The sequence below is a fragment of the Somniosus microcephalus genome, chromosome 17 (assembly GCF_052327205.1).
Source record: "Somniosus microcephalus isolate GS21.2 chromosome 17, FLI_Smic_1.0, whole genome shotgun sequence".
NCBI lineage: Eukaryota > Metazoa > Chordata > Chondrichthyes > Squaliformes > Somniosidae > Somniosus > Somniosus microcephalus.
In genome coordinates, this window is record NC_141003.1 from 29,012,409 (window position 1) to 29,025,616 (window position 13,208).

General features: G+C 39.1%; 1 protein-coding gene across 2 annotated transcripts in view; it reads left to right on the forward strand.

The window, feature by feature from the left end:
• Positions 1-13,208, forward strand: part of LOC147105607 (anoctamin-2-like) — a 164,812-nt gene that overhangs the window by 96,292 nt on the left and 55,312 nt on the right. For both annotated transcript variants that reach the window (XM_086010149.1, XM_086010150.1), the window contains exons 14-15: positions 4,383-4,454; positions 6,654-6,740. In XM_086010149.1, coding sequence (XP_085866275.1) covers positions 4,383-4,454; positions 6,654-6,740 — 159 coding nt within the window. The remainder of the gene's footprint in view (positions 1-4,382; positions 4,455-6,653; positions 6,741-13,208) is intronic.

The following is a 13,208-nucleotide window of genomic DNA, read 5'->3' on the forward strand; positions in this document are numbered from 1 at the left end:
AATTCCCCTTTGGATAGCAAGATTGTGGAGCATGCAACAAATGATAACGAATCTTGAGACTCGTACTGAAGCCCTCTTGAGGACTGGTGCAGTATGAAAGTGTCATGACTACGGCCAGGAAACCAGGCACAGACCTGCATGAGTCACCGGCTGTGGCCACAAACAAGTTGAATATTGAGCGAATGGAAGCCCTCCCTGTTGAGAAACAGAGCTGATTCCTGATGGAGAGCACACAGGGCATGCAGTCTATGGTGCCCTGCACCTGCGGGAATCTAGCAATGCAGGCAAATCCCAGTGCTCTTTCTTCCTGCTTTTCGGCTTCCATGGGGAAGATAATGAACTGTTGTCACCTCAAAAACAGTGCATCAGTGACCTGCCAGATGATCATGCACACAGCAAACTGACTAACGTTGACTTTAGTGCAATCACCTGAAGTAGTTTGCACTGGTAGTATTGGCCCAGAACTTGGTGTCGGGGGCTTGCTGCACGTGCAAGCCCCCGATCTGCACTCACCCTGCGCGCTGACATCTGAAGCCCGGGCCTGCTTGCATTTCCTGTCACAGGCCCGGTTCAGATGTCAGCGCGCAGTGCTTACCTGATCCAGCGGCGTAGTTAGTGCGATGTGCTGGCTGGGATCAGGTGAGCACTGTACAACCAATCAGGGGAGGGGAAGGTTCATTCATGAGTTTGAGAGTAAGAACTGTCAAACTCATGAAAACTACGGGGGCCCCAAACACTATTTAAACTTTAAATAAAAATTTAAAAAACATCCCAATCATTAAATTAAATATAAATAAGTTAAAAAAAATAATTTAAACAATAATTTTTTTTTGAAAAAAATAAATTTTTAATAAAAAGGGTCTAAAACTAAACTTACCTTATTGTAGATTCTTTAAAATAATAAACCTGTGGAAAAAAAATTCTAAATTACACTAAAACACCACTTACCTGTAAAAATAAATACTTACGTGTGCTTTTTACAAGCGTAAAGACCGGAGGCCTTTACACATGCGCAAATCCCCCAAAACAGAGGAAATCCAAGATGCACGCACTGCCCCCTACAGCGCACGCGCTAGCCTCTTCAACTCTTGGGTGAGAGGAGAGGAAATGCCGGTTTTCAGCTTAGTGAATCAGCCTTTTACAGAGATTATAGCAAAAAGTCAAAAAGGTTTTAGAAAAGGGGTTATATCTCATTCATACTGGAGTAAGAAGGATGACTCATCTAGATAAATCTCTCTTTGAGTTAAAATGAATAAAGACAAACCTTCCAAAGAGGTGGTATAGCAAGATAATGTGCATTCTGATATCTCATGGAAGTTACATGATCTTCACGGTGTTCTTATAGAGAGTTCCAAGTGAAGATGAGGAAGTTGCTTAAAAACAAAGGGTAAATCAGAAAGGAAGCTGTTGCCATTTTGCTTTCTGCTGGGCTATTTTTTACAAAGCAACATTGGGAGAGACCAGGAGCAGGTTTTCTGCACCCCTATCAGGCAGGAAGCATCATGTAATGCACAAGGATGTGAAAGAGGAAGTGAACAAGATCTTCACAATGACATTAAACACAATTGAATTTTTAGGTATTCTGTCATATAATAAACAAATCAGTATAAGAAGAAAGAATGAACTTGCATTTTTATAGCACATTCCACAACCTCAGGACATTCCAAGGCACGTCACAACACTGAACTGTCAGCATAGATCATGTGCTCACTTAGGGTGGGTCTTGAACCCCTGGCCTTCTGACTCATAGGTAAGAGTGCTAATCCTGAGCCGAGGCTGACACAAAATCAAAGATAATCAAAGGTTGTGATTGAAAACCCCGAAAATAGACTGAAGACAAATTAGTGCACTTTTGAAAGAAGTAACGAAACGGAACCCTCTGACAATGCACGGCCTCCGTTGACTTTGTGACACAATCGGGCCGATTTCCCACAGGCACTTGTCGGCGGAGTGCAAAGCTATCCTGCATATGTGGTTGAAGCAGGTATAAACCAGTTAAAAATTCAAGCCCTAGATATTTAAAAATATTTGAGAAATCTGAATGACTGAGTAGAACATTATCCTTTCACCTCTGAGCTTCAATCCAGACTAATGGAATGAAAGTATTCTGCCTCAATCAGATAAAAGACTTCCTATGTAAAATGAATCTTAATCCAGTTCCTAATGGATGTGGATCCCCACCAGACAGCTACTCACAGTTCAGCACCAAGGGACACTAAATCGACATTGTCACTTAAGCTACAAGAATGATGGTATTGGAAATATGAAAACAAAAACACAGGTTAATCAGGGTGAGCTGTTCCAATGATTAGGGTTAGGATATTTGCTGTAATAGAATAGGGGCAGCTTTACAATGTGTCTGGCTCTCCTTAATCTGAAGACGCAGCATCGGCCTCAAGCAGTTGCTGGTCGAAGTAAAAGATTTCTTCCCTTCAGCACTGACATTCACTTCAAAGAAGACAGAAATCCATCAACAAATCAACACGCAAAAGTCTTTGAGAAACTAAAAGAACTTTTGCAATTCTCTTTTATTTTGGTTTGCAAATCTGGATCCTGATCTCAAGACATACATAAGCGGCTATGCTGTGATTAGTCCTAAGTTATTGCAGCTGGAGTATACCTTATAGTAGCAAAAGCAATTAAATGTTGCAGGGAGTTTAAAAGCTGATTATAAGAGAAATTAAAGTGCAGCCAAAAGGCATAAAAGTAGGAATTTTGATCAGTGAAGCTCCACATGTTTGTATTACATTTCTGTGTGCACTGGATTTAAACAAGCATTGACCCAAACAGGCTAAGAGTTGAGTACAAATAACACGTATGGGACTGTAGTATGAGAGCATGAACTTCACCAAACTGAATTTCTACTCTTTGTGGTTTATTCATGCAACCTCAGTCAGTGTTGTAGCCAACAGTATTATTGAAGCTGCTGCAACTAGACTAATCTCCAGTGCTCGGAATGGTTTTTGAATTTCTGAAAGTTTGTTTTAACATGTTTCCCTTCCTTCTTTTGTTGCCAATTATGCATCAAGGAACGTATAAAGGTTTGACATCTTATGAATGCAGACATCAAGATTGCCTTTTTTTAGCATTTTAGTGCTTATACCAGAAGACGGATAGTGTTTTGCAGCATTTTAGTGCTTCTAACATGCTGGAGAATCTGTGTTGCAATCCTTCCAATAGATGCTTTCGACGGAGCAATGCCCAGACTGCACACAGTGCTCCAAATGTGGTCTAACCAGGGCTTTGCATAGCTGTAGCAAAACTTCCTCCCCTTTCTATTCTAGCCCTCTAGATATAAAGGCTAATTTTCCATTAGCCTTTTTGATTATTTTTTGTACCTGACCACTACATTTTAGTGATCTGTGTATATTGACCCCTAAATCTCTTTGAACCTCAACTGGTCCTAGCTTTTCACCATTTAAAAAATACTATTAACAAAAATTCTATCCTTTTATGGTCCAAACTGGAAGACCTCACACTTAACCTGCATTGAAATCCATCAACCACAGTTTGGCCCACTCACTTAATCTATCAATGTCTCTGTAATTTTATGCTCCTGTCTACAGTAATTACTATGCCACTTATCTTTGTGTCATTGGCAAACTTGGATATGTGGCTCTCTGTTGTGTTGTCTAAGTAATTAATAAGTATAGTGAATAGTTGAGGCCCCAGCACAGATCCTAGTCAACTCCTTCCAATTCGAGTACATACCCATTATCCCTAAACTCTGTCTTCTACCGCCTAACCAATCTCCTAACCAACTTAATAATTTGCCTCAATTCCATGAGATTTAATTTTAGCTCTTACGTGAAACCTTATCGAATGCCTTCTGGAAGTCCATATAAACTGCATCCATAGACATTCCCCTGTCTACTACTTTAGTTACTTCCTCAAAAATGTAATTAGGTTTGGCAGACATGACCCACCTTTTACAAATCCATGTTGGCTCTCTCTAAGCAGCACAAATTTCTTTAAGTGTGCAGTCACTTTGTCCTTAATTATAGATTTCAATAACTTTCTCACAACAGGTGTTAGACTAACAGGTCTCTAATGTCCTGGTTTCTCTCTCTCACCTTTCTGAAATAATGGAGTTACATTTGCAATTTTCCAATCTAAAGGGACAATTCCTGAATTGAAAGAGTTTGGAAGATTATGGCTAAAGCATCTGCAATTTCCTCACCTACTTCCCTTAAAATCCTGGGTTGGAAACTATCAGGTCCTGGGGATTTGTCAGTCTTTAGTGCCATTATTTTCCTCATACTTTATTCTTGCTTACGTTCAATTTAGTTTTGCAGCATTTTAAGTCCTTATACCAGAAGAGGAATAATATTTCATCAGTTCAGTCTTCTTGTATTGTCCTTACCAGTTTTGTGTATTTGTAGGAGTATCCAACACCAGATTATGAAAGCAGACTTTTACAGAAGAAGCTTCTACAAGAAAAAAAGGAACTAAATGTAAGTTATTTGATTATGTTTTCACTATTATAGCTGTTGTAGATATGGCATGAAAATTAACATCAATGCTTGTATTATTGCTATCAACGCTTGTGTTATTGTGATCAGTGCTTGTCTTATTGTGATCAGTGTTTGTCTTATTGTGATCGATGCTTGTCTTATTGTGATCAGTGTTTGTCTTATTACGATCGATGTTTGTCTTATTGTGATCAACGCTTGTCTTATTACGATCAATGTTTGTCTTATTGTGATCAATGTTTGTCTTATTGTGGTCAGTGTTTGACTTATTGAGATCAACGCTTGTCTTATTACGATCGATGTTTGTCTTATTGTGATTAATGTTTGTCTTATTATGATCAATGTTTGTCTTATTGTGTTCAATGTTTGTCTTATTGTGATCAATGTTTGTCTTATTGTGTTCAACGTTTGTCTTATTGTGATCAGTGTTTGTCTTATTGTGATCAACGCTTGTCTTATTACGATTGATGTTTGTCTTATTGTGATCAGTGTTTGTCTTATTGTGATCAGTGTTTGTCTTATTGTGATCAATGTTTGTCTTATTGTGATCGATGTTTGTCTTATTGTGATCAATGTTTGCCTTATTGTGATCAATGCTTGTCTTATTAAGATCGATGTTTGTCTTATTGTGATCAGTGTTTGTCTTATTGTGATCAATGTTTGTCTTATTGTGATCGATGTTTGTCTTATTGTGATCAATGTTTGTCTTATTGTGATCAATGCTTGTCTTATTAAGATCGATGTTTGTCTTATTGTGATCAGTGTTTGTCTTATTGTGATCAATGTTTGTCTTATTGTGATCAGTGTTTGTCTTATTGTGATCAATGCTTGTCTTATTGTGATCAATGCTTGTCTTATTGTGATCAATGTTTGTCTTATTGTGATCAATGTTTGTCTTATTGGTGATCAATGCTTGTCTTATTGTGATCAATGTTAGTCTTATTACGATCGATGTTTGTCTTATTGTGATCAGTGTTTGTCTTATTGTGATCAGTGTTTATCTTATTGTGATCAATGCTTGTCTTATTGTGATCAGTGTTTGTCTTATTACGATCAATGCTTGTCTTATTGTGATCAGTGTTTATCTTATTGTGATCAATGCTTGTCTTATTGTGATCAGTGTTTATCTTATTGTGATCAATGCTTGTCTTATTGTGATCAGTGTTTGTCTTATTGTGATCAGTGTTTATCTTATTGTGATCAATGCTTGTCTTATTGTGATCAGTGTTTATCTTATTGTGATCAATGCTTGTCTTATTGTGATCAGTGTTTGTCTTATTGTGATCAGTGTTTATCTTATTGTGATCAATGCTTGTCTTATTGTGATCAATGCTTGTCTTATTGTGATTAATGTTTGACTTTTTGTTCAATGCTTGTCTTATTGTGATCAAAGCTTGTCTTATTGTGATCAATGTTTGTCTTTTTGTTCAATGTTTGTCTTATTGTGATCGATGTTTGTCTTATTGTGATCAATGTTTGTCTTATTGTGATCAGTGTTTGTCTTATTGTGATCAATGCTTGTCTTATTAAGATCGATGTTTGTCTTATTGTGATCAGTGTTTGTCTTATTGTGATCAATGTTTGTCTTATTGTGATCAGTGTTTGTCTTATTGTGATCAATGCTTGTCTTATTGTGATCAATGCTTGTCTTATTGTGATCAATGTTTGTCTTATTGTGATCAATGTTTGTCTTATTGAGATCAATGCTTGACCTACTGTGATCAATGCTTGTCTTATTGAGATCAGTGTTTGTCTTATTGAGATCAGTGTTTGTCTTATTGTGGTCAATGTTTGTCTTATTGTGGTCAATGCTTGTCTTTTTGTTCAATGCTTGTCTTATTGTGATCAAAGCTTGTCTTACTGAGATCAGCGTTTGTCACATTGAGATCAGTGTTTGTCTTATTGAGATCAATGCTTGACTTACTGTGATCAATGCTTGTCTTACTGAGATCAGTGTTTGTCTTATTGAGATCAGTGTTTGTCTTATTGTGATCAATGCTTGTCTTATTGAGATCAATGTTTGTCTTATTGTGGTCAATGCTTGTCCTTTTGTTCAATGCTTGTCTTATTGCGATCAGTGTTTGTCTTATTGTGATCAGTGTTTGTCTTATTGCGATCAATACTTGTCTTATAATGATCACAGTTTGTCCTATTATAATAGTAAACAGCATTAATTTGCAGCAACAAAAGAAGGAGCAGGACGACCTTGCAAAAGGCAAAATCAAATGGAAAGACAAGGTCCTGTCAGCCATGGGAGGGATAAACCTGGTAACTATAATCCTTTATAATGTCCATACTCTGTCCTAAGCCAAGAATGTCTAGGATAAACTTAATTTATTACAGCATTTATGGAGTCATACTTAGGGTCCTATGTCTTAGGGATTTTTACATTAAAATCCTGAAAGGAGCAGATTCGGTTTGCTAAAGTGTTTCACATGTTTAACATCCAGCTACATTGAGATGAACAGCAATGTAATGACATCATTGCATTAATGTTTGGCGCTGTCATGACAAATTCATTTTTTGTCTTAATATTAATCAAATATACAAGATTTAAAAAAAAATGATGTCGTAGGAGCTAGAAGAGCAAATTCAGTGAGGCTGAGCTCCTAGAGCAATGCCTCGCTGTGTGGGAGCAGGATTCACAGAAAGGGCTATAACACCATTGCCCTTGATACTTGGATCTGTGCACTCATCCAGCCAGGCCCAGCTCCAGGAGTGCAGCTGCACTCAATTTGCCTTCTCAATTGACTTTTCCCTGAGCAAGCATGGAAGGGGAAGGATTCCTCTGTGCTGTATGTGTAATTAAATCAAAATCCTCATCTTTATGATTTTGTTACAGCTAAATATTCAGAGCAAATCTCATAGCAGACTGTTCATGTCTGTCTCAGGGAATGAACCTGCACAGAAACTCTCTAACTTGGTGACAGTAGTCTTTTGACACCACAGTTTGGTCTGCTTTTTATCTTTGGATCTATGATATGTAGTGAGATGCAAACATTCCTGACTTTTAAAACTTTCAGTAATGTAACTTCTATGATAAATGATAGACATTAGACAAAGGATGGCAGAATGAAATTTACAGGATTGCTGTTAGGAAAGTGTAATTTACATATTTTTATTCTTTTCATGTCATATTTGCCGGATAATTTGCCAAATTCATGGTGAAATAATGCTTAAAGTTCTTTTATGGAAAATGTGTTAGCTGTGGTACGTGTTTTTGAATACCAAGATTTAGAATGTAGCTACCTATTGACAAATACAAATTGGCTTTGTTACTGTGCTGTGTAGAATATAGCTGGGTGAATTACCAAATCAATTTGCCTGGACCCTCGGGAATGTGAGGGCTTGCTGCATCGTGTCATAGGTAGTTGTATGCTTCCTGCTATATAGCAAAGCCATTTAACTTCTTTTTTTTGTGCCTATGTAAAATATATGGACAAACTGTAATATATGCTGGCTCCTTTGTTCCTTCTAGTAAGTGTGAAAAAACAGACCCAAACTCCCTTGTAGAGTTACTGAATTCACTGCCTCCATATTGTAAGGCCTCAATCTATTGTTATGCAGTTTTAGATTTACCTCCATCAAATGCAAGACATTTGAGTGGTGCAGCATCAAAACAGATGTCACAATCATCTTTCACGCCACTGTATTAGATTAGAAGACGAGATTACAGATTTGAAGCAATGGCCGAGGAACAGAATGGATATTAAAAGAAAGGAACACTTGCATTTATATAGTGCCTTTTACAACCTTAGAACACCCCAAAGCGCTTTACAGCCAATTAAGGTGGATGAATTAGCTGCGCAAATAGATGTAAACGGATATGATATAATTGGGATTACGGAGACATGGCTCCAGGCTGACCAAGGCTGGGAATTCAACATCCAGGGGTATTCAATATTCAGGAAGGACAGGCAAAAAGGAAAAGGCGGTGGGGTAGCATTGCTGGTTAAAGAGGAGATTAACACAATAGTAAGGAAGGATATTAGCTCTGATGATGTGGAATCTGTATGGGTAGAGCTGAGAAATACCAAGGGGCAGAAAATGTTAGTGGGAGTTGTATACAGACCCCCAAACAGTAATGCTGAGGGTGGGGATGGCATTAAATGGGAAATTAGAGATGCGTGCAATAAGGGCACAGCAGTTATCATGGGTGACTTTAATCTACATATAGACTGGTCTAACCAAAATAGTAACAATGCTGTGGAAGAGGAATTCCTAGAGTGTATACGGGATGGTTTCCCGGACCAATATGTCGAGGAACCAACTAGAGATCAGGCCATCTTAGATTGGGTATTATTTAATGAGAAAGGATTAAATAGCAATGTTGTTGTGCGAGGCCCCTTGGGGCGGAGCGATCATAATATGATAGAATTCCTCATTAAGATGGGGAGTGAAGTAGTTGATTTAGAGACTTGGGTACTGAATTTAAATAAAGGAAACTATGATGGTATGAGGCGCGAGTTGGCTAGGATGGATTGGGGAATGTTACTTAAAGGGTTGATGGTGAATAGGCAATGGCAAACATTTAAAGGTCGCATGGCTGAACTACAGAATTTGTTCATCCCTGTTTGGCATAAAAATAAAACAAAAAAGGTGATTCAACATTGGCTAACAAGGGAAATTAGGGATAGCATAAGATCCAAGGAGAGGACATATGAATTAGCCAGAAAAAGCAGCAAACCTGAGGATTGGGAGCAGTTTAGGATTCAGCAAAGGAGGACAAAGGGATTAATTAAGAGGGGCAAAATATTGTATGAGAGTAAGCTTGCAGGGAACATAAAAACTGACTATAAAAGCTTCTATAGATATGTGAAGAGAAAAAGATTGGTAAAGTCAAGTGTAGGTCCCTTGCAGTCAGAATCAGGGGATTTATAATGGGGAACAAAGACATGGCTGACCAAATAAATACGTACTTTGGTTCTGCCTTCACAAAGGAGGACACATATAAACTCCCAGAGATGTCGGGGAATATAGGGTCTAATGAGAGGGAGGAACTGAATGAAATCAGTATTTATAGGGAAATGGTGTTAGGGAAATTGACGGAATTGAAGGCCAATAAATCCCCAGGGCCTGATAATCTACATCCTAGGGTACTTAAGGAAGTGGCCCTAGAAATAGTAGATGCATTGCTGTTCATCTTCCAAAATTCTATAGACTCTGGAGCAGTTCCCATGGATTGGATGGTAGCTAATGCAACCCCACTATTTAAAAAAGGTGGTAGAGAAAAAACAGGGAATTATAGTCCAGTAAGCCTGACATCGGTAAGGGGGAAAATGCTAGAGTCCATTATAAAAGATGTAATAGCAGAGCACTTGGAAAACAGTGACAGGATCGGACAATGTCAACATGGATTTACAAAAGGTAAATCATGCTTGACTAATCTATTGGAATTTTTTGAGGATGTAACTGGTAGAATAGATAAGGGAGAACCAGTGGATGTGGCGTATTTGGACTTTCAGAAGGCTTTCGATAAGGTCCCGCATAAGAGACTAGCATGCAAAGTTAAAGCACATGGGATTGGGGGTAAGGTACTGGCTTGGATAGAAAACTGGTTGGCAGACAGGAAGCAAAGAGTTGGAATAAACGGGTCTTTTTCTGAGTGGAAGGCAGTGACTAGTGGGGTACCGCAGCGATCGGTGCTAGGACCCCAGTTATTCACAATATATATTAATGATCTAGATGAGGGAACTAGATGTAATATCTCCAAGTTTGCAGATGACACAAAGCTGGGTGGGCGTGTGTGCTGTGAGGAGGATGCAGAGAAAGTCCAGTATAATTTGGACAGGTTGGGCGATTGGGCAGATGCATGGCAGATGCAGTATAATGTGGATAAATGCGAGGTTATCCACTTTGGTGGCAAAAACAGGAAGGCAGATTATTATCTGAATGGCAATAGATTGGGTAAAGGGGAAGTGCAACGAGACCTGGGTGCCCTTGTGCACCAGTCACTGAAGGTAAGCATGCAGGTGCAGCAGGCGGTTAAGAAGGCAAATGGTATGCTGGCCTTCATAGTGAGAGGATTCGAGTACAGGAGGAAGGGTGTCTTGCTGCAGTTGTACAGGGCCTTGGTGAGACCACACCTTGAGTATTGTGTGCAGTTTTGGTTGCGTTATCTGAGGAAGGATGTTCTTGCCATGGAGGGAGTGCAGCGAAGATTCACCAGACTGATACCTGGGATGGCAGGAATGACGTATGAGGAGAGATTGGATCGATTAGGCTTATATTCGCTAGAGTTTAGAAGAGTGAGAGGGGATCTCATTGAAACTTATAAAATTCTAACAGGACTAGACAGACTAGATGCAGGAAGGCTGTTCCCGATGGCGGGGGAGTCCAGAACCAGGGGTCACAGTCTAAGGATAAGGGGTAAGCCATTCAGGACTGAGATGAGGAGGAACTTCTTCACCCAGAGAGTGGTGAACCTGTGGAATTCTCTACCACAAAAGGCAGTTGAGGCCAATTCATTAAATATATGCAAGAAGGAGTTAGATATATTTCTTAAGGCTAAGGGATCAAGGGATATGGGGAGAAAGCAGGGACAGGGTACTGAATTGGGATGATCAGCCATGATTGCATTGAATGGCGGAGCAGGCTCGAGGGGCCGAATGGCCTACTCCTGCTCCTATCTTCTATGTTTCTAAGTCATTTTGAAGTGTAGACATGGTTGTAATGTAGGAAGCATCAGGAGAGAGCAGATGGGGCCTCGGTTTACCATCTCATCTGAAAGACGGCACCTCCGACAGTACAGCACTCCCTCAGTACTGCACCGGAGTGTCAGCCTAGGTTTTTGTGCTCAAGTCTCTGAACCCACAACCTTCTGACTCAGAGGCAAGAGTGCTACCAATTGAGCCATGGCTAAGTCCATAGAAATGTACTTCGGCATAGTCCATAGAAATGTACTTTTAAGCAGAGTAAATATAACTGAAGAAAGCACCCCTCTATTGCTTTGTAGAAAACTGAGAGTATGATGCCCTACTCAAAGAAATCATTTGTAAATAGGTTTGTAATTGTTGGATGAGATGAAAGATTGTCAGAAAGTCATCTTTCACCTTACAATTGAGATGATAGTATAATGGTGAAGACACAGTGAAACTTATCACGCCACAAACTAGTCAAATGGAAAAATAAATGTGGATCAGCTGAAAGCACAAGAGAAGCTTTAGTAGCCTGCAATAGTGCCCCAAACAATGTACTCTCAAAAGCCACAAATAGAGAGAGAAACTTGTTACTATTTGGGCTTCTTCCCAATACTTCCTATTTAAGCTCAATTGAAAAGTTAGCTTCCATAGACAAACACACATTTCCTAGGAACCAAAACATGACCTTATGCATGAAATATATAGCACGGTGCCATACGGAGAACAATTACCTCTTCCACTTTTGGGGTATCTAACAAGAAATAATGCAGCCTACCCATGTGCTCCAGATCTCTGATTGATAGAACTACATCATGTCGCTCAGGCTAAAAGCTGCAATCGAGGTAACTAATGAAGTAAGTTTATACAGAGGCAAAAATAGATAAGTAAATTACACTGCTTAACATTCAGTGGTACTTTAATCAGATTTTTGAATCCACTATAAAGAGATGTTTAAATATTTTTAGGGTCTTTTTACCAGAACTCTTATAACTGTGTTCTAGAAATGCATAGTTACTGGCACTTTAGGCTCCAAGGGATTCCAGCTCATCCATCCCAATGTGGAGCTAAACAGTGGAATCATATGATTTGAAGCAATTGGCAGCAACGATCAGGCTCATTCTCAACCTGAGTTGCCTTTGAAGACAGAACTGTTCAAACTCAGAACAAAGACACAATAGCAGAAGAGGCTCCTGTACCCTGTTGATAGGCAACAAAATCTGACATCTGCTCTAACCAGTAGATGCTAATTCTGACATAATGCGCAGCCAACTAGCTTTTGAAAAACAAAACTTAGGTTTGACAGATAAGCTATTAGCAAAAATGATAGTGTTTCCTTTCACAGTGGCAACCTTACATGTGTTAACAAATCATAATCTAGAGGTGCCTGGCCAACCAATCTAGACCCACTGAACAACTCTATACAGATAGAAATAAACAAAGGACTTGCCAAGCATCCCCCCTGGCACAACACACATGCCTGTCAAACACAGTTTGTGCATCTCACCTTTACAAAGACAACATAAATATCTCCCAGAGAACAGTCACAGAAGCCATGTTAAAATTGTTACAATCCTGGCATAGCTACACATTTCCATCGAAATAGATAACATATGGATTATTGCAATCAAAAACTCAATATATTCTTGGGTCTGTTACAGAGCCCATTGATACACCATAAGCCTGCAACAGGTGTGGATGCTGAGTACTACACTTCTGAGGTATGAGTGCAATGTGCCAGCAGTAAGAAATTGCTTCAAAATAGAATACTGCCAGCGTACCTTCCCAGAACCATTCAGAGGAGTGAACAGGAGTGTGTGTTCCTAGGTAAATACAGCAAAAGGACAGAGATCCCTGGATAATTAACTTGCTACTTAATAGTTTCGACCAATCAGTTTCAAACTCAGTTCCGAAGCAGACATGAGTTATCCCAGAATCCCAATTTCTGAGAAAGACAGCGAGTACACTACAGGAACTGACCAAAGTAAGCGATATTAGATCGCCCAGAAATCCAAATTCTCAGATTAGTTTCTGCTTGGTAGACAACAGCTTAAACCCTGTTAGGAAAAGCAATTATTAAACTTTTAGCTCCTTGATG